Here is a 22,654-nt window from a genome sequence, read left to right on the forward strand (position 1 = left end):
TGTTTGCAGCTGGCCAATAGCATCACAGCACATGTTACTATGATGTCACAGGGCCCCCCATGTCTGCAGCTGACCCACTGCATCATAGCACGTCTCACTATGATGTCACAGGGCCCCCTTTGTGTCTGTAGCTCGGCAATGACATCACCACAGGTGTCACTATGATGTGTCTGCAGCAGGCCAATGGCAGCATGATCTGTGTCCCTGTGGCATCACTGTGGGAGGCCCTCATGGTTGGTGATGTCATACTTGTGACCCTGATGATGTCACTCCCTGTTGCAGTGGTCACCTCAGGTCCTGCTCCGGTGACATCACGTGGGCGCAATGGTAACGCCCCAGGCCGCGCTGACGTCGCACGAACCCGCCCCCAATCCCGGGGGAGTGGCTCGGGAAGGTCACTGGGGATTGACCTCTGACCCTCTCGCACGGCGACGCGGCCCCTTTAAGAAAAGCCCCGCTCCCTCCCCGCCAGCCAATCCGTGCGGGGTCCGCCAGCGTTCCTCCCCCCACCCTCCGCCACTTTACGTCAGTTCCGGGGCGGGCGGCGGGCGGAGCGGTGCTTCCTTTTGGCCCCGCCCCTTTGGGGGGCGGTGCCTGTTGCCGGGCGACGGGGAGGGGCGGGCCCGGAAGTGGGTCGGGCTCCCAATATGGCGGCGGCGGCGGCGGAGTGAGCGGGGCCGGAGTGCGGGGGTGGCGGTGAGCTTGGGGGGGGCGAGTCTTGGGGGCGGGGCGTGAGGGGGCGGGGCTGAGGCTTGGGGAGGGGGCGGCAGCTGCTGGGGCTTGGGGGCGTGGTCTGTAGGGGGTTGGGGTAGAGGTGGGGGGTTGGGGGCGGGGTTTAGGCCTGTGGGGGGTGAGACCTGTAGTAACTGAGTGGGGGAGTGGTGGGCTGGGGGTGGGGTTAGGTATGGGGCGGGGCCTGTCGGGGTGGGGCAGGGCCATGGGGCAGGATGGGGGAGGGGTAGAAGCTGTGGGGGCACTGTGTGCACTGGTGGGGGTAGCTCTCTCCAGCCTCCCTTGTGTTTTTTGGCCCTTCTGCTGCCCCCCGGGGCAGATGGGGGGGGGGGGGTAAGAGTTCCTGCAACTGCCCCCAGGGTGGAGCGGGCAGACCCCCCTCGGGGAGCAGGTCTCTCCCTTTAGAGCTCTGCGTTATTAACTTAGCGCTAATGAGCCCCAGGGCGGGAGCAGGACCTGGGGTGCCGCAAGGTGCAGGGATTTGTGCGCCATAGTGTACCCATGGGTCACATCCTGTCCAAGGGCTTTGGGGGGCGGAGCTGGTTGCCGGGGGGCAGGGAGGGCACCAACGTCCCCCGTTGGGAAGGGTCTGGCGCGGGGGTCCAGGTGGCCAGACATGTTCGGGGGATTGACACTGGACGAGAGGAGACCAAGGGTGGGTTCCATCCTGGCCTCCGAGGGACTCTTCCCTGCAGCCGCCAGCGACAGGACTGGGAGCAATGGGCTCCTGCCGCAGCTGGGTCAACTGAGGCTGGAGAGCAGTGGCAAGCTTCGCTCATGGCAGGCTAGGCCTGGGGTATCAAATGTTGGCCTAGATCGGCCCGTGGCTGCCGTTTCCATGGGCCTGAGGGGCTCCCGGGGGGCTGGGAATTCCAGTCCAAGGCACAGAGCCCGCTGGGGGCACGTGCTGGTGGCTGTGGGGGCGTGCATATGCCCCACAGCTGGGTCCAGTGGGGCACGGGTGTGTTTGACACCCCCCCCCCGGCCTCAGGAAATCCATGGCCATCTCAGCTTTGCCCCTGGGTCTCCTTCCTGGACCCGGGGTGGCCTCTGCCCCATTGCAGCCCATAAAAACGGGCTGATCCCATCGTCCTTTTTGGGGAAGACTTTGCTTGCTGATAAAGGGATTGACCTGGTAGCGGAGTCATCGTCGCGTCCTCCAGGACCCGGGCAGGGAGAAACTCGTTGGCCTCGTGCCCAGGATGCCTGGATGTGCTCTGCAGAAGGATGAGGGTCAAGGGCAGGGACAGAGTCTCTGAGAGAAGGAAGCTGAGTCATGACCTGGGACCATTGTTCTCTCCTGGGGTCGCCTGTGCAGCTAACCCCCTGGAAGCTGCCCCCTGTTGTTCCCGTGCTGGGTGTTGGGGTCCAGACCGAGCCACTTCTCAGGACGAGGGTGGAAGGACCCCCCTCAAGGGCTGAGGGGTTCTTGGGGGCCCCCAGCAGGAGGAACCGAAACCTGGCGTGAAGCCCGAGGCAGAAGGAAAGGAAAAGTTTGGAGCCTCCATTGTACGGCTGGAATTGCCTCCTCAGGGATCCCGACGGAGGGGGCCGTGTCCCAGCACATCGGCACAGGGTGGTTAAGGCGTGTGGGATACCGTACTTCCTCGCACATGACGCGCCTCAGGGTTGAGCTCCCATGTCCTGATGAAAGGCCCAATGAAGCGGGCAGGGGGAAAAAGATGCCTGAAGCTGCTGGTGCCCTGCAAAGCGGGAGTCAAAGCCTCCCTGCCCCCTGGGGCCAGATTTTTTTGGGGATAGGCTGCATCTGGTAGGTGGGGAAATACAGTAACTGCCGGGAGGAGTGAAGCCAGATCGCAGCTCGACTGCAGCGTGCACCAGTGGTTAGAGTCACGTCGGATGGATTCCGTTAACCAGGGACCCTAACGATCTCGTTGTTTCGAGCAGCCACGAAGCGGTAGCTGGCATCGGGGCCTCTGCTTCCGCAAGATCCTTGCCCTTCTCCACCTTGTGTCAGATGCTAGTAATTAAATATTTATTAATGAATTATTCTCTGGTGTCTCCTCCCTAGGCAGGGGGAACCAGGCAGTGGTCAGGTTTGTGAGTGAGCCATGAAGCAGGGTCCAGCCACCCTGGGACAGCAGGAAAGCTGCCCGTGGGTTGCCCAAAGGCTCCTCCAGAGCTACTGTGATGCGGGCACAGCAGGGGGCGGGTGGCACATCCAAGCGGACATTTCCTTGCTTTCCAGGTGCCCTGTCGGAGGCTGGTACGAAGCCTCCTGTGTGAAATGGGTCTCCGGGAGATTACGATCCAGGGCTGCTCATGTTACGCTTTGTGGAAACTCGCTCCCCCGTGTTGATATTGGTGCCCAGCTGGGTTTTTGCATCTCCGGTCTCTGCCCGCGGGCGAGCGCCAGATTTATTTTGCTAGCACTTATCAGCCCCGCCAGAAGGAAATGCTTTCCGTGACACAGGGTTCCCAGGCTCTTTCTGGCTCACTTCCACACTGCCGTCACCTCTGCCCAGGCTGTGGGGCTGTGCAGGGCCCTTCATGGAGGTCTGCGGGGCTGTCCTGGGCACTCTGGGGCAGAAGTGCACTGGGCACGTGCCCAGGACCACGTGGCGTGTCTGGCAGGATGCGATCCACGCGGCATAAGGCTTGATTCTCTGGGTTCAGTGCTGTGTGCAGCTCTCTGATTTCACTGGAAAGTTCAGGTTTGTGCCCACTGCCGGCTCCAGGCCAAGCCAGCTGGTCAGAGAAATGTCAAACCACAGCCACAGATGTAATGATGGAGCAGGGATGAAGGCGGGGACTCAACCCCTTTCTTTCTAGGCAGGCGGGTCTGAGCCGCAGCCCAGGATCAGTCTGGGGCAAAGAGTTTGCAAAGGACAAGGACATTCCTCCATGTGGCAAATGCCCCATGGATAAATTGTGACTTATAACCCAGAGGAGGGGGCAGGGATTGGAACAGGCCGGTGCTTTCGTCCCAGCTCTGTTGGACACAGGCTGGAAAATACTGAGGGACCAGATTATAAGATCTCAGTCCTGAAGCAGGACGAGGGAGGTCTCCAGGCTGGACGGAGCAGAGATCCATCTGGTGCAACTACTGGCGCTGCCTCTGCACCACGGACGTTCAAAGGGAATTTTGATTGTTCTTCAAAAGCTTGGGATTAGCAGCAGAAGGCGGCGCCGCAAAACCTGAGCGCCGACGCAGAGGTAAAAATATCCTGCCTTCCCCCTCAGCCTGTCAACCTCCTCTCCCAAAATTATTCATCTGAGGAGAGACTTCAGGTAATGAGGAGCTGAGGCGTTGTCAGAGACCTAGTTTGCCGCGTTAGTCTGAATTCGAGTAGCAGGCAGGGCGGATTTGCACCTTATAGGCTATACCATATATAGGTATATAGATCTGCAGCCGCCTATATGGTTGGGCCTGTGTAGATCTGCGGCCACCCATGCGTCTGGGCCTGATCTGCGGCCACCTATGCGTCTGGATCCGTGTAGATCTGCGGCCACTTATGTGTCCGGATCTGTGTAGATCTGCGGCCATATATGCAGCTGGGTCCATGTAGATCTGCGGCTTTGACAGCTGTTTTATCACATTAAAACCAGATGCAGGTTTTATCCTGTGTCTGGTCATCGTGGGCTTTGACTCCTGTCAAGAGGGGACTCCGGTGGGAGAGACAGGACCGGACAGTCCTTTTACACACGCAGCTTGAATGTTAATTAACTCAAATTAGTCGTGATTAAAGGAAAAACATGATCTCAGTATTTCACAGGTATTTCTAGTGGGATGAGGGGCACCTTGCTTCGTGCACTGTGCCTTTATATGCAAACGGTACGGTAAGAGCAGTTCCTTGCCAAGGAAAGTCTGTGTGAGGCGGTTGGGGAGAAGGAGCTGGCCTGGCTCCCTCGCTGCTGCTACCCAGTTGCTAAAAGGAAGGAGATCTATATTTTTTCCTTTGTTCTGCCTTTGAAACGCAAGGTGTGTATCTTAGTCCAGAGGCGCGTTGTATGCGAGAGAGTATGGTATCCTCTCTCTACGACATCCTACCACCAAGCTCGTCCCCCTGGGAGGTTCAGCAGCTCCAGGGGGTTCAAGAGGAGATTGGACCTTGCTATTTATGACCTCACCAGGTATCCCCATTAGGCCCCTAATGAATCCACCCTGAGGGCTTCTGGTACAGACAGAAAATCAACTTCCCCACTGAATACATGCACCCTGACGTAGTGGGGGAGGAGGCTGTTTTTTGGGGGGGCATGTATTATATGTCTAAAAATACGGTATTCCCATTGGTTTTGCTTGCAGCCAGCCCATCTGCCTGGCTTTAGGGATTGGTGGCACTGGGTGGGTTGACCATCGGGTGTTTTGGAGTAGGGATGTCCCTGGAGGCAGGCTTTGTGTGGTGAAGGAACAATATGTGCAAGGGGAGTGAGTCGGCAAGGCCTGGACCAGTGGTTCTCAACCGGGAGTAATAGGGCATCCTGGGGTGCCCCGAGAGCCTGCCCTTGGGTGTCTGGTTGAGTTTTTTGCAACGTAAAAGTTGTTCTAGGATTTGTCAAAAAGCAAAGAGCTGGGTTTAATGGGGGGGGGAGGGGGGGGCGGGGCTTGAGTCTAACAAAGCAGGGGGAGAAACTGGAGCCTAACGAGATTGAGACTCACTGGCCTAGAACCCCGGCACTCCAGTTTTCGGTGCTGCAGCTGGATGGGGACCACCTCCTCTCGCCTTCCCCACAAGCCAGGGTTGGGCCCAGGGGTCTGGTGCTTTCCAAACCTGGGTGGGGGAGAGGGTTTCCTCCCATCACTCTGCCCCAGGCAAAGCGTCCCCTTCTTTTCCCCAAGCAAGGCTGAACTGAGCTGTCACAGAAAGAGCCAGGACTCTTCTGCGTCTCCCCCCCCCCCGCCCGCTTACGCGTCTGTGGCATGGGTAAGCGCTCAGGGCCATAAATGATGTAAAAGGCTAATTGAAGGGTTCCCTCGGCTAATCAGCTGTCAGCTTAATTAGCTCCAAGTGGGAATCACTTTGCTTCCAGGGCAGGCACCGTAAATGTTCCCAGCCTCTCACTCATGCCAGCCCCCCCACGGAGGGACCAAAGGGCATCAGCATGGTTTTGGTGGGGGAGGGGTGGAGACACCCCCACCTCTCTAGTTCCAATTCCAGACCCCCCCGCCCAGAGCCAGGACATGCCGCCTCCTCTCCAGTCCCAGTTTCCTGTGCTGCAGTGGGAGCCCATTGCTCGTAGTCCCATCCCTAACAGCCATAGAGAAAAGCCCTTCTCCGTCCCTTGTCGTTGCACCAAGACTGGGATTAAATCCCCCCTCGGTCTCCTCTTTTCCCTGCTTCGTCCTGCCTCCCAGGCCCCTCATCACTTGTGTCCCTCTCTGTGGGCTGTGTCCAATGTGTCCACCGCCTTCAGGGACCCAAAGTAGACCCAGGGCTGGATCGAGCGGGAGAATCACTGCCCTGGATTTTCAGTGGATGTGTCTGTCCATACAGGCCAGGAGGCTGCTGGCTCCCTTTATTTGCAGCAAGAGCACGCTGTTTCATAGTTGGTCGGGTTGGAAAGAACCTGAGCAGATCGAGTCCGACTCCCTGCCATGGCAGGAAAGAGTGCTGGGGTCAAAGGACCCCAGCAAGGTGATTGTCCAGCCTTGTCTTCAAGTCCCCCAGGGTAGGAGCCAGCACCACTTCTCTTGGAAGTTGGTTTCAGATCCTAGCCGCCCTGACCGTGAAGTTGCGCCTCCTGATGTCTGATCTGAATCTACTCTCTACCGGCTTGTGACCATTATTTCTAGTCACTCCTGGCGGTGCTCGGGGGAACAGGGACCCCCAGTGCCTGCTGGTCCCTCAGACTAGTTTGTAACAGGCCACTAGATCCCCCTCCGCCTTCTCTTGTGGAAGCTGAACAGGTTCAGGTCCCGTCGCCTCTCCTCGTAGGGCCTGCCCTGCTGCCCCGACCATGCGAGTGGCCTCCTCTGGACCCTCTCCATGCTGTCCACATCCCTCCTGCAGTGCGGCGCCCAGAGCTGGACGCAGTGCTCCAGCTGCGGCCTGACCAGTGCCGCACAGAGGGGGAGGATCACCCCCCCGGACCTGCTCAAGATGCATCTGTGCATGCAGGACAAGGTGCGGTCGGCCTTCCTGACCGCGTCCCCACACTGCCGGCCCATGTTCATCTTGGAGTCAATGATGAACCCAAGATCCTTTTCTACCTCTGCCCTGACAAGAGGGGAGTTCCCCAGCCTGTAGGTATGGTGCCGGTTGTTCCTCCCCAGGTGCAGCACCTTGCACTTGTCTGTGTTGAAACCCATCCTGTTCTCGTCCGCCCACCCCTGTAACCTGTCTAGGTCTGATTGTAGCCTGATGCTTCTTTCTAGTGTGCCCACGTCCCCCTGCATCTTAGTGTCATCAGCAAATCTGAACAGGTGCTTCTTACCCCCTTGTCCAAATCACTGATGAAGATGTTGAACAGTGCGGGCCCGAGGACCGAGCCCTGGGGGACCCCACTGCCCACATCCCTCCAGGTTGAGAAGGACCCATCCACTACCACTCTCTGGGTGCGGCCCTCCCGCCAGTTGGTGACCCATATGACTGTTTAGGTGTCGACACCACAGCCCCCAGTTTCTTAATGAGGACGGGGTGAGCGACAGTGTCGAAGGCCTCCCGAAAGTCCAGGAAGACGACGTCCACTGCTCCCCCTGCGTCTAAGGATTTGGTGACCTGGTCGTAGAGGCCGCCAGGTTGGTCTGACAGGACCTGCCGCTAATGAACCCGTGTGGGTCGCCCCTGAGCATAATCTCCCTCCCGGCCCCTCGGGGACATGTGCCAGGATAACTCTCTCAAAAAGCTTCCCCAGGACCAAAGTAAGACTGACTGGCCTATAGTTCCCGGGTCCTCCTTCCTCCCCTTTTTGAAGATGGGAACCACGTTGGCCTCTTCCAGTTCTCCGGCCCCACCCCAGAGCCCCACGGGTGCTCGTACAGCCGTGCTGGGGGTCCCGCAATGACCACAGCCAATTCCCGCAGCACTCGGGGGTGGAGATCGTCTGGACCAGCTGAATTGAATACATCCAGTCCCTCCAGACGCTCCCTGACTAGATCCGCCTGGACCCTGGGCCTGGGTGCGCCTCCCCGGGGGCCTGAGGGGGCCGGTGTGGGGGGCCGATCCAGTCCCTGCTCAGGAAAATGGAGGCAAAGAAGTCGTTAAACACGTCAGCTTTGTCATCTGGTGTGACGGCCAGATTCCCTAGCGTGTCGTGCAGGGCCCCATGTTACCCGGGACCTTCTTTTTGCCCCCTGTGCATTTAAAAAAGGACTTCTTGTTGTCCTGGATCCGGGTCACTCGACCCAGTCCCTTCTCCGCCTTGGCCTTCCTGACCCCCGAGCAACCGCAGTGTAGTCCTCCCTGGGGATGTCCCCCCCCCGCCATCGGGTGCGTGCCTCCCTTTTTGCCAGGAGACATTCCCGGATCCTTTTGGTGAGCCATGGGGGCCTGTGTGCCCTCCTGCCCCCTTTGATCCCTGTTGGGATTACCTCCCTTTGGGCTCGGAGGATCGTCTCTTTAAGGAGCGACCACTCTCCTTGGACACCCGGCTCCCCCCCCCACAGGACCTCAGTCCTTCCCCGACTATTCCCCTTAGCTCATTGAAGTCGCCCTCCTGAAATCTAGGGCCGCTGCCTTGCTGCCGGCCTTTGACACCCCGTGCTGGACGGTGACTCCCAGCAGGCGATGATCGCTGTCGCCCAGGGGGTCGAGCACCAGGTCCAACAAGGCGTCTCCCCAGTGGGACTGTGCCCCTCCTGGGTTCGATGGAGGTCCTGCATTCGGGCTAGGGATCTACGTGAGCGGTCAGACCTGGCTGACTGCTCCTCCCAGCAGATGTCTGGAAAGCTCAGGGCCCCCGTGATGACCATGTCCTTGGACCTAACGACCTCCGTGAACTGATGTGAGAACTCGTGGTCGAGCTCTTCCCCGTGGTCAGGGGGTCTGCAGTAGTCCCTTTCCCCTCGACTGCCTTGCATTCTAGCCCAGAGCACTTCTGTCTGCCCCCCCTGACCCTGTGCTGCCTGGTGAGGATGTGCACTCCTCCGTGCTGTAGAGCGCCACCCCCGCCTTTCCTCCCCGTCCTGCCCCTCCTGTACAGCCCGTGGCCCTTGATGTTCACCCCCCAGTCATGTGTTGGGTCCCACCACGTTTCAGTGAGCCCCGCTATGTCCAGGCTGGGGTCAGCTAGCAGGAGGGTGAGTTCCTCCTGCTTGTGCCCCATATTACAAGCGTTTGTGTAGAGGCGTTTGAGGCCTCCTGCGGATGAGTGCACTGGCCCCCTAATCACAGCATTGCCCTGGCCCCTGTCGCTTACCTGTGTATATGTGCCGCTCGTCTGTCTAAGCTGGGCTGTACTTGTGAGTGCTGCTTGGTTTAGCGGTCCAAGGCTTTCTCCTCTTCCCCTTCCCCCGACAAGCTGTTGCAATGGGCTTTATTTCTTCACACCTCACATCACCCTTCAGAGGCTCTGGGGAGCCCCGGTTGAGAATCGCTGGGTCTAAGGGTTGTAGATATATAGGAAAGCCAGGCTGGGGGTCGCATTCAGCCCACCCCTCTGCTCTACGCCAACTGAATCATCCTAGACGTGCTTGTGTCTGCGTCCAATGTCTGTTAACATGCCCCAGGTGAAGCTGAGGCTCCTAGGGCCAAGAAGGAGTGGGTTCAAATGAGCTCTAGAGACCCAGTGCCCAGAGGAAGGTAACCCCCCCCCAACCCCAGACCAAGGGGTTGAAGTCCTTCCTGACCCCCAATGAATGGGGCGCCAGGCCCTCCACCCTGGGTTCAGGCACGTGTCCTGTGCAAGGAATTACGGCACCGACTCCTGCATCCCTTCCGCTGCACGATTAATGTGCTAAGCGGAGGGAGAAGCCCGTGTCAGTCCTGCTTGCATTCCTGGCATGCCTGTCCTCTCTACCACTCCCCTCCTGCTGGACCCCGCTGCGGCGCTGTCACTGTGAGGCGGTCAGCTGGTGCCTGGCTCTATCCTCCCTCATCCTTAGCTACGTTTGGGGCCCGGCTACCTCTTCTTCTGGGGGAGAGACGAAAGACGCCAGGTTAGCAGAGGGGGGCAGGACGGGGGTTTATACTAAGCGGGGAAGAGACATTGCTGGGGGATCAACTCCTGGCTGCCTCTCGCCAGACAAGAACAAGGGGTCGTGGCATGTAACAAGCAGGTCAGTGGTGTAACGCTGACACCAGGACAGTCGTTTCCCCCCGTGTGGGGTGAAAGTGGGGCTTGTGAGCACCAGGTGCGGGGGGAGTGGAGAGTTTAGCCAGATCCACCCTGGAGGGCTGGGCCCGTGCTGGGGAAAGGGGCATCGGGGGCTGTGGGGTACAGGAGTGCGGGGCACGGCCTCGGGGTTGCAACCTCTTGGACCCTCAATGGTTGCAAGGGGAAGAGGAATGGGGGAAAACCCTGCTCGGACCCCGTCACTCTCCCATCCAGCACTGCTCTCTACCGCCACAGCCTACGGACATGGGAGACGGGGCGCGACAAACCTCGGGTCTGACCCTGTTTGTGGCTGGTCTTAAGTTCTTACAAAGCCTCAGAGCTGAGCCCTGCTGGACAGGTGGGGTGTCCGCATTCACTCCTCCCAGCCCAGGCTACACTGGTCCTCGCTCTTTGGCCTCCAAGTAGCAAAAAAAAAAAAAAAAAGGCCCTCAGTGCCCTCCATAGCACTTGTCACGGGGCCCCTTCATTAAGACAGCATTAATGAGGAGTTTTGCCCTTGCAGAAACCCGCTGGATCTCACGCCTCGCATTGGCCCCCAGGTCTAGTTCCACCCCAGGGAGAACAATGAGAAGTGACTGACTGGCTTGGATGACGCTTCTCTGCTGGGAGGTAAGCGCAAGGGGCTGTGACTGCCATGAAATCTACAGTGGCTCTGACAAGCTTTCCACCTAGCCACAAATTTAAATACATGCAAATGTACAACGGGGAAATGCTGCTGCTTCCATCTCAGAGCAGTTTGTTGTCTTGTGAAGGACTAGACTTCAGCCGAGAGGGTAGGGGGGTATTTCCATGCTCAGAGGCCAAGCCAGAACTACAGGGTGGGAGACTAAAGGACCTCCAGTGCTAGAGGCAGGTTCGCTCCAGCCCCTGTTTGTAGAGAGGAGATGGGGAAGGCAAAAAGGAGACTTGGATCATCAGCTGGGCCAAAAGGGTGGCCTGGTTCCCATGGCGGTGGGTTATGATGGAGCTGGCAGGTGGGGCAGTGTAACCGGAGCTGTGGGAAGGTGGTGGTGCATTGCCCCAGAGACAGATGTCCTCCATCCCTACTTGTATCCAGAGATCAGTGGAGACAGTGGTAACAGCGTGGGGGAGAGTAGTTCCCTCCCCTCCACCCAGAGCAAGCACGTGGAAGGGGCTGTCCCCATCCCCAGCTGACCCCAGCTCCCCATGCAGGGGGCAAGAATAGCTTTGGTGCCCCCCTGGATAGCGGGGAAAGTCAGGGCATACCTCTGAGCAGGGAGGGGAAGAGAAAACCCTGCTTTAGGGCTCTCAGGCAAGGATTTTCTAGGACGTGATCTCTTATTGCACCGAACTGGGATAAAGTTAGACAAAGCTTTCAAATACAAGATGTCCTCCCATGGGTCTCTGACCACAGGAAGCCAGGCGTGGCCTAGTGAAAGCCAGCAGCAGAGAGGGGCTGAGACAGTCTCCGAGGCATGGGGTTCCCTTGAGTGTGAAGATAGTGAGGTCAGAGATGAAGCGACTGCTCAGTGAGAAATGTGCTCTTAATTGTCAGGACTCCCTCGGTTCAAGAATGACTTCTTGGTGGGTCCAGTCCTTGAGCCCTAGATCCACCTGCAGGTCTTTCTGCCGGGGAGAGCAGGCTGTAGGCCGGGATTGCCCTTCTCGTACTCCTTCCGCTTGCTGCACTCTGCTTCGGGCAAGGCGCTTTCCCTCGAAGTGGGCGGCTGCTTGGTGAAGGTTGCAGCACCGCTGGAGTCGGTCGGCATCCAGCTACCCCCAGCTCTTGATATCCATTGTCCAGAGATCTGTCTTCCACACGTCTTGGTAACGCTTCCTGTGTCCACCGCAAAATCTCAGGCCGCTTGTTGTTAGAGCGCTTGTTTTGGGAGTTGTCAGGTGTCCGCATGCAAGGTCCGGTCCAGCGAAGTCGGTGCATCAGCATCACTGACTCAGTGCTGGTAACCTTGGCTTCAGCCGGGACGCATCCGTTTCAGTTGGACATGATGGGTACATCTCCAGGCTCTTGAGATGATGTGTACCAGCAAATGAGGGTGGGGAGGGACCTCAGGAGGTCACATCTAGTCCAAAGCAGGACCAGCCCCAACTACATCCTCCCATTTCGCATCCATAGAGGAAAGTGGGGATGACGACTGCACTGTAGACCTGGATCTTGGTGTCTCACAGTGAGTGTACATCTCCATCCTTTATATCTTTGCTTCATTCTCTTGCGCCATTGCTGTTTTAGTTCCACACCCGGCATTGCCATGAGGACACTTGGGGCGTTGGATCAGGGTTATTGCATTCGGGGAAAGACATGCACAAACCCTGATGGTTCCTTTATGGGGGTGTTGCTAGCACACCAGTGGAGGTGGACTGACGGTTCAGTGTTGTTTGCTTAGATAAAGCCGTGTCTACTTGATGTCTGCTGGGCAGCAGAGAGTTTGAGCCGGGCCACACTGGGGCAGGGGGGAGGGGGATGTTTGAAAGCCAGGAGCAGAAGGGCTGGGAATATGTCTGATTGCTGTGGGCTGTGGCTGTTTGGCGCTTCTCCACTGGTAGGGTCAGTCCAATTCAGAACAGGGCACTGCACCTCCTCTGCATCCACCCCTGGGCTAGAGGAAGGGAGTTTGACCCCAGTACTCTTTCCTGCCATGGCAGGGGGTCCCTTCCGACCCTAGAAACTATGAAACTATGGAGTCGGGCCAAAAGCAGCTCTCTGGGAAGTAGGGCGGGGGGGTGCTTTCCCCCCTGCCAGCCCATGAGTTCTTGGCATCCGGCCTCAGGGGGGAGGGGGGAGCTGGGCATTGTCTTCCCTCTGCCCGCCCAGATCAGGGCAGATCTGTTGAGCTTGGAAAAACCTGTTCTGTAGCTGTCGGGCACAGAAGTGCAGAGGCCTTTCCAGGCACCTGCCTGCTCAGGATTTCCAGCTGGGGAAGGCCTTAAAAAGTTTCACCTTCCCCTGCCTGCTTCAGCTCCTGGGTTTTGCAGCACATTTGTCCTAAGATCCGTTGTACTGGATCCGACCCTAGGTCTGTCTTGCCTGTCTCCTGTGTCATGCGGCGGCAGAGCACGGAGCTGGAAGGCAGGTGCCGGGGACTGAGCAGGGTTGCCCCCCACCTCCTTGCAGCCATTGACGGTCCAGGACATTCTCATTCAGAGGCCGTGCCCCAGAGCTCCCAATGCCCCTTTCTTCCAGGACCTGGACCAGTCCCTTTTGATTTGGGCTAAACTCAGCTTCCCCCACATCTGGTGGCCAGGAGCTCCCCCCTTTCATCACACGCTGTGGGGAAACGACCATCCTGGTGTTCATTTTAAACTGGTCCTTTCATGCCATGACCTTTCGTTCTTGCCTGGCGAGAGATGGCCCAGAATAAATCCCCACTGAGCTTCTCTTTCTTGCTTAGTATTTTGTAAACTCTTACTATGCCCCCCATTGAAGCGTCTCCTTTTGTATCCGGACCAGGCCTGGCCTCCTTAGTCTCTCATAGGGAAGCCCCCCTCCATAGCCCTGATCATCTTTGTTGACCTTGTTTTAGTGTTACTTTGTCTTGAGAATCTGGCATGTTCAGAGCTAGGATTTTGAAAAGCAGGTGCAGGAGATGCTTCATCACATATGACATGACCATGGATGGATGCAGAGGGGGTGCAGTGACCTGCCTGTCCCCCCCACCCTCCTTCAGACTGGTCCATGTTGCCAGAGCCTCTGTCAGCACTTCAAATGAAGGGGTGACATTTGTTAGACCCCGTGAAATCTGCCCCGAAACCAGGCTCTGTTGTGAGCTCTTTAAAAGTGGTTGCCATGAAACCTTGTAAGTCAAGTTGATCTCATTAGACAAGTTTATCTCCTGGATGAAGGGGCAGGAGCACGGTGGATTGAGTGAGGGATTATCTTGACGGTAGCTCGATGGTCGAGGGAATATGAGAGAGACCAGTTTTGCTCGGGACCTTTTTTATTGCACCTGCTGTATGGGTGGGAGGTGTTAGATGAACCTTCAGGTCCCAGATGCTCTTCCTCAGGGCCAGGAATCCTCCTGTATTGTGTTCAGATGGTCGGAGATGCAGACATGAGCAGGTGCGGGTGAGGATTTGGGGATGACGCTGTTTCATGTGACGGGCTTTGATCTTTCAAGACATCAGCGGGGTTCACTAGATCTCCCTGGGGGGGACACGTAGCTTCAGGCACACAGGGCCCCAGGCATGTCTGACCCGTGCCCAGGGGACATCCAGCTGTATACATGCAGCCCCCCCGCCTCTTTCTGCTTCATGTATCGGGGGTTTTAAGCCTTGCCCAGAGGTGCTGGGCTGCGGATGGGTCAACAGTTCTAATGGGACTAGCCCCACGGGGTCCTGGCTGGAGGGTCTTGCCCCTCTGCTCAGAGCCGGACTGATGCTGCACTGGGGGCAGGAAGGGATTTCTCCCCCGTGCTTGGACTGGCACGACTGGGGGGGGCTGCCATTCTCTGTAGCAGGGGCATGGCCTCTACCTGGGGTCTCTGGAGCGCCCATGATCCCCCTCCGGTGGCAGTGGGGTGTTGCCCCCCACACCCTCCTGCTTTCTCTGCTTCAGATTTGGGTGCAGTGACCGGTGCGGTGTCGGGGCTAGCGTTGATTTTGCTCAGAGGTTTGACCCTGGATTTGTCTGGGCTGGTTTGGACGGGGCGGATCCTGCCTCAGGCCGGGGGTTGGACTAGCTGTGACCTCTGGAGCTCCCTTCCCGCCCCGCTTGTCAACAGTTTCTCTGAAAACTGCCCCAAGCCGAGATGCGCGCAGCCCTGGCGTTCTCTGGGTTTTAGCGGTGGTCTCTTTATTTTTTTCCCCAAGGGAATTAAAAATTGACTAAGGTCCACTCTCAGCCCCAATCCTTGCCAGGGGGCTCCAGTGCTTGCTTTTCCCCTGAGTAGGAATCAACCTGTGTTGAGCCGTTGGAGCTAAGGACGTGTTTGGTGTTTCTCCGTGCTCTCTCCCTTCCTACCCCGAGAACTGTTTGATACTTCACAGGACCAGAATTGATTTCTCTCTGAATGCCTCCGCGGCTTTGATGGCCTCCCTTCCCTTTCCTCATATGGCCCCTTCCCCGTAGAGCAATGATCGGTCTTGAACCCAGGCCTGCCCCTTTTCCTCCCAAGGGTGCTGGGTGAGTGCCAGCAGATGCTAGCAAGGGGCAATCACTCTAGACATGCCCCGGTCATCTGCTGTCATCTGCCACTGCCGCGATGGGGGATCCCAGTCCCCTCCACGGCGGGAGGTGCAAATAACGCCATGGGAAGCTGGGAGGAGGAGGGCAGGTGCTAGGCTAGGACCCAGGGGCCGCAGGAGGATAATCAGATGGGAGCTAAGCATTGCTGATCCTCACGTGTACTTGTGCCGTCGTGTGGCCCAGCGGATCAGACTTCTCCGCCACCCCGGTTCCCTTCCCGTCGGCCTCTGAATGGCCATGGCAAAAACTCCCCACCACAACTTCACACAGGATGGAAAGGATCCGTGTCTGGACGCCTCCATTTACCAAGGCTGTGACAGCTCCTAGAAATCCCCCTTTTTTCCACCAAGTTTGCAGACTTGCCAGCTCTCTCTGTCCTCCACCTCCCCAGTCTGCTCTCCAAGACACCCGAGAGGCCGTTCGGCACCGCAACAGGGAATTGGCTTTTGCAAATAAAGCTGCGGGAGGGGGGGAGAAAAAAAGGGTGTGGGTGGTTTTGGCTTTCAGTTGCCAAATACTTTTCCTGGGCTGTCCCCTCTTCCCCGTGCGATTCTGGGCTGGCTTCCAGGGAGCAATGAAAGCGCCCGACAGCGGCAGAAGCGTTCGGAAAGGGGGAGTCTGGGCTGCCTGGTAAGAGCCGATATGTAAGACTGCAGAGCAGAGCAGCAGGACCCTGCCAGCCCCCGGGGCAGGTCCGCGGGTATCTTGGGGTAACGTGTGACCGGGCTGCGGGGTTGTGTTAGAACTGGGTCAGACCAGGCTGTGTCTGGGAGGGTTTAGACGGGGCTGATCCTGCCTGGAGCAGGAGCCTGGACTCTGTGACCTCCAAGGGGACCGTGCTGGCCCGCGGTTTGAAGACCTCACACTGCAGGGGCTTGTGTCGAACCTCTCCTGCTCCCTCTTGTCACGGCAGAAAGAATTGGGGTGATTTGGCCTGGAGCAGAGAAGGCCGAGAGGCGGGGATTTGACCCCTTGAAGGCCACTTGGAAGAGGATGGAGATGGACACTTCTCTGCAGGGACAGGTGGGCAGGACTCGGAGCAATGACCTCAAGCTGCAGCAGGGGAGGTTGGACCCCAGCACCCTATTCATTTATCCCCTGGCCCCATGGGTGCCTGAAGTGGGAATTGGGGGGTCTCCAGGCATAGATCCTGCCTGCATCATGTGGCTTTAAACCTTCCAGTGCTGACGGCAGCTCTGGCTTTGCTGCCCTCAATGTCTCTCTAAGCACGTCTGTGACTTAACTGGGTTGAATCCAGGGTGTTTCCCTTCTCCAGCGAAGGCGGAGGGGGGTGCGCGGACTGGCTTCAACAGGCAGTCGGATTTGGGGCCTGATCTAGCTGCGTTTCAAGCAGAGAGTCAGAGAGGAGCGGGGCCGGAAGGGACCCCCAGAGGTCACGGCTAGTCCGACCCCGGCCTGAGGCAGGATCAGTCCCGTCCAAACCAGCCCAGACAACCCAGCATCAAACGTCTGAGCAACGCGACCGTTGGCCGTGACCCCGCACCGGGCATCGCCCCTGAACCTGCCCCCGGGAAAGCAGGGGCCGCAGGGGCAATGTCCTGCAAAGGGGCATCATGGATGCTTCAGAAAACCCCGGGTGAAGCCGTGCCCCTGCTGCGGAGGAAGGCAACCCCCCACCCCCAGTCTGGACCAGTCTGAGCTGGGGGGAAATCCCTTCCTGCCCCAGTGCAGTGTGGGACTGAGCCTGAATGCAGGGGCTAGATCCTCCAGCCTGGACCCTGCGGGGTTGGTTGGCACGGCCCAGCCTCCATCCCCCAGCCCTAACCTCATTCCCCCAACACATGCAGCGGGAAGAGTGGGGGGGGGCACCCAGCAAAGCCCAGCCTGGGACATCCCCAGAGGTATCAGATCACTCCCACAGCTTCCCAGGTCGTCTGTCCCTCTGCCTCCAGCTCTGCTGGGGACCTGTCGGGGCCCGGCAGGTTGCGGGGGCACCGTCCTAGGGCTTTCTCTCTCTAGCGGCGATTCTAAGCCGGGAGTAGCTAGGCTCCCGGATGTGGTTGCTTCACCTTTCTCCAGTGCCCAGGGCTGCTCCCTGCCCCCAGCAACTCCTGCAACCAGAGGCCGCGGGGCCTTCTGTTCACCCCGGCGCCTTCCCCATCTTTATAACGGGACACTGGGATGCATAGGATCCCAGAAGGAAAGGCTTTGTCCTGGGGGAAACCCAAATTCTCAGCTCTGAAGAGGGTTTAAATGGCTCTCCCAGGTCATCTGGTTGAAGCGGGCACCCGGCAGCCTCTCCCCCAGCCATGGGATCATCCACACTGGCGCCGGAGCTGCGTCTACACTAGGGCTCCATTGGGAAATGCCTCTTTGTGCCTTCTCCTCTGCATCGAGGAGGAGGAGAGAGTCCGGCGCAGAGTGATGTGGGACAGACCCGGAGCTGGGGTGGTTTTGTCAGGGCTGGACTCGACAAGACCCCACTGATGCCCAGGGTTGCCAACGGGGTGGATTTGAGGACTTTCCTACCACCAGCTAGGTGGGCTTTTGCAGCCGAGGGAGGAGGGGTGTGTGCTGTGAATACCCAGGCTTTGGACGTGCCGGCGGGCAGCCCCATGGTCCGTGGGTCTGGGGGCTGCCCCCAGCACCTACCTGGGGCTGGTTTTTGGGAGTGGGCTCTGCCTTTCTCCGCCCTCCAAGGGCAGCACCTGACTGGCTGCTTTGTTTTCAAACCTTGCTCTCCCGTTGGCTGCAGGCGCCAATCCCCCACCCATCCCTACTCCCGGTTTTAACCCTTGGGTGCCTGGTGGGTTATGCGGCACTCCAGCCAGCTTCCTTACCCCCTCTCCCCCCTTTTCCCAGTATCTGAGTATTTCTGGCCTCCGGGTGATCTGGGTTGCAGACCTAGAAGACCCCAATATAAATGGTCGGTGGACATGTTCCCAGCTGTCAGCCACACGGAGGGAGAGCCTGCAGGGAACCGGCTCTTCTCTCCGCCTAATTTTGCCTTTCTCCCAGCTGCACGTGAGGCTTTCCCAGGGGTTCAGAGGGTGTGTGTGGGGGGGGAGTCCCCGCCAGCTCAGCGGGTCCTCGTGCAGGGAGGGGTCAACAGCCAAGACATGGCTGGACATGGGACCTAGGGGATGGGGAGGGCAGAGACTGGGACCGGGGAGCCAGATGGGCGTGGGGTAGGGTGCTGGCTTCCCCTGGCACTAACACCCGCCAGGACCCAAGAAGAGGGCAAAGGTTAGTGTCCCATGGGGCAGTTGGCAGGAGAGAGATGCCTCCCCCAGAGAAGACACTTGCACAGGGTAGGGGGACGTGGCTGGCTGTCTCGGGGGGTGGGGGCTTCCTTACATCCCACCTTCTTGGGGTGGGTGCAAGGGGGTCGGTGGCCTCCTGGGCGCGTGTTCTTGGGAGCCTGCCTGGATTTCAGAGGCTGGGGCGGCGTCTCGGAGTCTGGGCTCCGCTGTTTATTCCCCGGTTCCTCCATGGCTAAATAATGCAAGCGGGTGCGGAGATCAAGGGAGCACTGCCGGGCCTGGGGCAGCCTGGCTCCCGGCTTCCTTCCGCGTCCGGGGGCTTGGGCAAAAACACAGCCGGGAAGCTCTTTGGGAGGGGGGTCCAGGACACCTGGTTCTGTGTGTGCGCATTTGTGTGTGTATCTATCTGTCATGGACACCTGTGTCTCTGACCATGTGTTTCCCTGGGGGGAGGGGGGGTCTGTGTCACGGACACCTGGGGGTGTGTTTCCCAGATGCCTGGGTTCTGTGCATGTGCGTGTGTCCCAGACACCTACCTGCATTGTGTGTGTGTTTCCCGAATGCCTGGGTTCTGTGCATGCGTGCATCCTGGATGCCCAGGTCGTGTGTGTGTGTGTCCTGAATGCCTGGGTTGTGTGTGTGCATCCATCCAGGACACTTGGGTTTTGTGCGTCCGTGTCCTGAATACCCATGAGGGTGTGTGTGCATGTGTATATCTGTCCCAGACATCTGGGTTGTGCATGTGTCCCGGATGCCTGGGTTCATTCTCTGTGTGTGTCTTGGATTCCCTGTGTGTGTGCACAGGTGAAGGCCTGGGGTTTGTGTGTGCGCATGTGTTGAGCTGGAGGGTTGAGGTTTGGGCTCAGCAGGCCAATTTGGGGTGAAAGATGTCTGTGAGAGCAAGGCGGGGTTCTAGGCTTGGGGGAAGCGGAAGGGACACGACCTGGGTTCACGACCGCGGTTCTAGGCTCAGGATGGCTGGGGCCACCCCAGCTCCGCAGCCCTGGCCAATTGCTTTGTAGCTCCGTGCCTCAGTTTCCTTCTCTGTGCATCGGGGAAGATGCTTCTCTCCCTCTCATTCAGGCCAGGCTGTCCTGGGGCAGAAGCTGCTCCAGGACCTTGGAACGTGCCTGCGAGCCCTTGGCAACTGAAAGCCGGCCACGTTTTGGGCCAGTCCCCTTGGAGCACTTCTCTCTCCCCGACAAAGGTGCCTCAGCTCTCTTCTGCCGCGGGCGGGAGGGCGCTGCAGCCCGGCACCTGCCGGGAGAAGACAGGTGAATCAGAGGCCAGGACTCCGGGAGCCCGCGTGGGTGGCACTGTGCCCCACCCTGCCCCGGGGCCGGCTAGCCTGGCGAGCCCCCAGCCGGCCGGGCCCGGAAGGAGGAAGCGTAAAGCCGTGCGGCTGGTTTGGGGAAGCCATTAGCCAGGAGACGGAGCCTGGGTTTGTTCTCCAGGGGCCTGGGTCTACCGAGGACCCCGAGACGGGCTGCGATGGGGTCCCACGACGAATGGGCATGTAAGTTCCTCCCGGCTCTCAGCTGCTGCCCCCCAGATCTTCCCCTCGCCGAGGTCACACTTCTCCCTGCCTCCATCCCCTCTCTGGGCACCCAGCCCCGGGTGATGCTGAATAGGTTGGAGCCTGTGGGGTGCGCTGGAATTCCCCCTGCTCTCCAGCTCGCCGTCAGACAGGATCCGCTTCCGTGGTGCCCCTGCAGAGCATTTGTAGAGCATTTGCCTGCTGCTTGGGCAGGCCATGGGGTTAGCCCTGGGGCTGTGGCGTCTTTGCAAAGGGCATCAGGGAGGTGGAGGCAGGGGGTACAAATGGCACCGGCCGCTGCTTCTCTCCCGAACCACAGAAGCGCCCGCAAGCCTGTCTTGCCGCTGCCTGGGTTTCGTTGACCTGTTCCTGTCATGTCACGTGAGCAGGAGGGGGGAAAAGCAGCAGGCTCCTGGAAGTGCCTGGGTGGGGGGGTGGCAGTCAAACCCCCACTTTGAGTCCTGTTCACACAAACCAGGCAGGAGCAGCGGCATTTCTATCCAAGCAGCAGCCAGGGTGTCAGCTGACTTCGGGGCTTATCATCATCATCATCTGGATTCCTGCTAACCTCTCCACTCCACGGGCGTGAACGGCCCTTTCTCCTTTCCTAATCGTCTTGATGTTCCACTATTCAGTCTCGCCTTTCCTCTGCTTGCCTGCCTTTCCTGCGACCCTCTCTCCTCCTCTCCCCAGCCCTGCAGGCCGTTTGTAGCTCTAGCTCCAGCCCTTTGCTCCGTCGCTGTCACAGGGGCAGGGGTGACCAATGGTGACGTATTAGAGGCCCTCGAGAAATCGCGGTTTTGGCGTGTGGTGCCAAATAAAAGGCATCCGATGAACTGTTCCCAACTGAGAGGCTTGTGACACGGCGGTTTTTGGCTTTTTCTGGCACGTCGTGTTCTGGTTCTTTTGTTTTAAAACTTGATAGATCGTCTTGCAAACGAGCACGCGGGCCATAGCTCTGCTGGTCTTTGCTTTGCTCTTAACTGGGATTGTCTAGTGCCAGCCGCACCCCTTATTAGTTAAGCTTCTGGTTTCGCTTGAGCTCCAGAAAAATAGCAGTTAGGCCCTATGGGATGCTGTGCCCATGCCAGCTGCACCCACCTTTTCAAAATCCTAGATCTGCCCAGGCCTGGAGATGCATCTCTTGTGTCCCCCTGCTCCGTGATCTAGGTCTGGTCGTAGCCCGCCAGCCGCTCTTCAGCTAGGGAAGCCTCTGCAGCCAGGAAAACCTGCGCCTCATCTCTGGAGCCGAAGCTGTCTTGGCCATGGCCTGAATACCTCGGACCCGGGAGGGGAGAAACCCTGGCCTCCACAGTTCATGCTTGGGGTGGTGGGAGGCTCCGAGCTATCGGCTTCTCTCAGATCTGTGCCATGTTACCAGGACCATGTCTTGAGCGGTGTCTAGGGGGGACCCTGTCCTGCCCGTGGAGAAACACGCAGGTTCATGCCTGCCTGGAGAACCAGCAGCCCTCTCCCTCCTTCCCTTGCACTGGGTGGGCTTTGACCTGGCTGGATAGAGTTGCCTGCCCCCCCAGGAGAGGACAAGGGTCCTTCAGGACAAAGTAGCTTTCGGGGGCACGTACGAGCACTTCCTGGTGCCTCCCTGTCAGCACAGATGCAGGGCCAGAGCCGGGTGTGGGGGGTGTTCTTGGCTCTATGCATCCAGGGCTCCGGGTCTGTGCTACCCCGCTGGCCCTGATGCCTGCTGGGCCCTGTCTGTGCCTCATCTGAACCTAGAAGTGCCCGGGGTCCTGGAGCCTGAGTAAGGCTGGCTCAGGAGAGGAAGGGCCGGCCGGACGGGCCCGTGGGAGGAGTGCCCATAAACATCCGCTGAGCTTCCTCCTCACCTGTTCCTTCCTCCCCAGCCCCGCCTGGGCATGGAGTGGCCGCGGTGCCCAGCAGGGAAGGGGCAGGTGGGGCCCCAGCGGTGCCGAGGCCCTGCGGAGATGCCGGGAAGCTTGCCTAGCGCTTCCAGTGGGGTGTCCAGTTGTTTGGTGGGTGGGGGGCAGCTGTCTGCAAGGGGAGCTGATGTGTGGGCATGTGTGCATGCACACATATGTAGGTGCTGGAGCACGTGCAGGCCTACCTGGGTATATACACATGTGTGGACAGGTATGCTTTGGCATGTGTGCGTGCACGTGTGTGTGGGCATGTGCTTTTGCATATGTGTGTGTGTGTGTGTGTGGTTTTGCATGCATGTGCACTTGTTGGTGGGCATGTGTATAGGTGCATGTGCTCTTGTGTGTACGGGTGTGTGCATGTGTGTGTAGGCATGTACATGCATGGGTGTGTGCTTGTGTGTGTGTACATGTTCATGAGTGGTCCTGGTGTCCCGCTGGCCTCCCAAATCCTGGCTTCTGCCCTTCCATCACCATCATACTGAGCCCAGCGCCAGTTCCTCACATGCCCACGTGTCTTGCCTGCCATTTTTGCCAGCCACCAGGCTCCACGGTCCCGGTCACAGGCCCCTGGTACCCTGGGTATCCCCTGTGACCACCCCCCTCCCAATCTCTTTCAGGCCTTGTAGCCGACCTCGTCATGTTCAGCAAGAAAAAGAAGCGCTTGGAGATTTCGGCTCCCTCCAACTTCGAACACCGGGTGCACACAGGCTACGACCAGCAGGAGCAGAAGTTCACAGGGCTGCCGCGCCAATGGCAAGGCCTCATCGAGGAATCGGCCAAGCGGCCCAAGCCCCTCGTGGACCCTGCCTGCATCACGGCCATCCAGCACGGCTCGCAGAAGGTAAAGGTGAGTGAGGCGCGG

The 22,654-nt window shown here is 58.9% G+C and overlaps 1 protein-coding gene across 7 annotated transcripts in view; it reads left to right on the forward strand.

Moving 5' to 3' along the window:
• The first annotated feature begins 560 nt into the window (after nucleotides 1-560).
• The window catches only part of PAK4 (p21 (RAC1) activated kinase 4), a 31,186-nt gene continuing 9,092 nt past the window's right edge, over nucleotides 561-22,654 (forward strand). The window contains exons 1-3 of one of the 7 annotated variants that reach the window (XM_090053170.1): nucleotides 561-696; nucleotides 10,472-10,578; nucleotides 22,410-22,639. In XM_090053170.1, coding sequence (XP_089909296.1) covers nucleotides 22,430-22,639 — 210 coding nt within the window. In that variant the 5' untranslated portion in view covers nucleotides 561-696; nucleotides 10,472-10,578; nucleotides 22,410-22,429. Of the gene's footprint in view, nucleotides 697-10,471; nucleotides 10,579-17,970; nucleotides 18,116-19,845; nucleotides 19,871-22,409; nucleotides 22,640-22,654 lie in introns of those variants that run through there. The other 6 variants (XM_090053171.1, XM_090053167.1, XM_090053166.1 and 3 more) reach the window with 6 other exon arrangements.

The sequence above is a fragment of the Crocodylus siamensis genome, chromosome 6 (assembly GCF_052110815.1).
Source record: "Crocodylus siamensis isolate JL-2025a chromosome 6, ASM5211081v1, whole genome shotgun sequence".
In the NCBI taxonomy this organism is placed as follows: domain Eukaryota; kingdom Metazoa; phylum Chordata; order Crocodylia; family Crocodylidae; genus Crocodylus; species Crocodylus siamensis.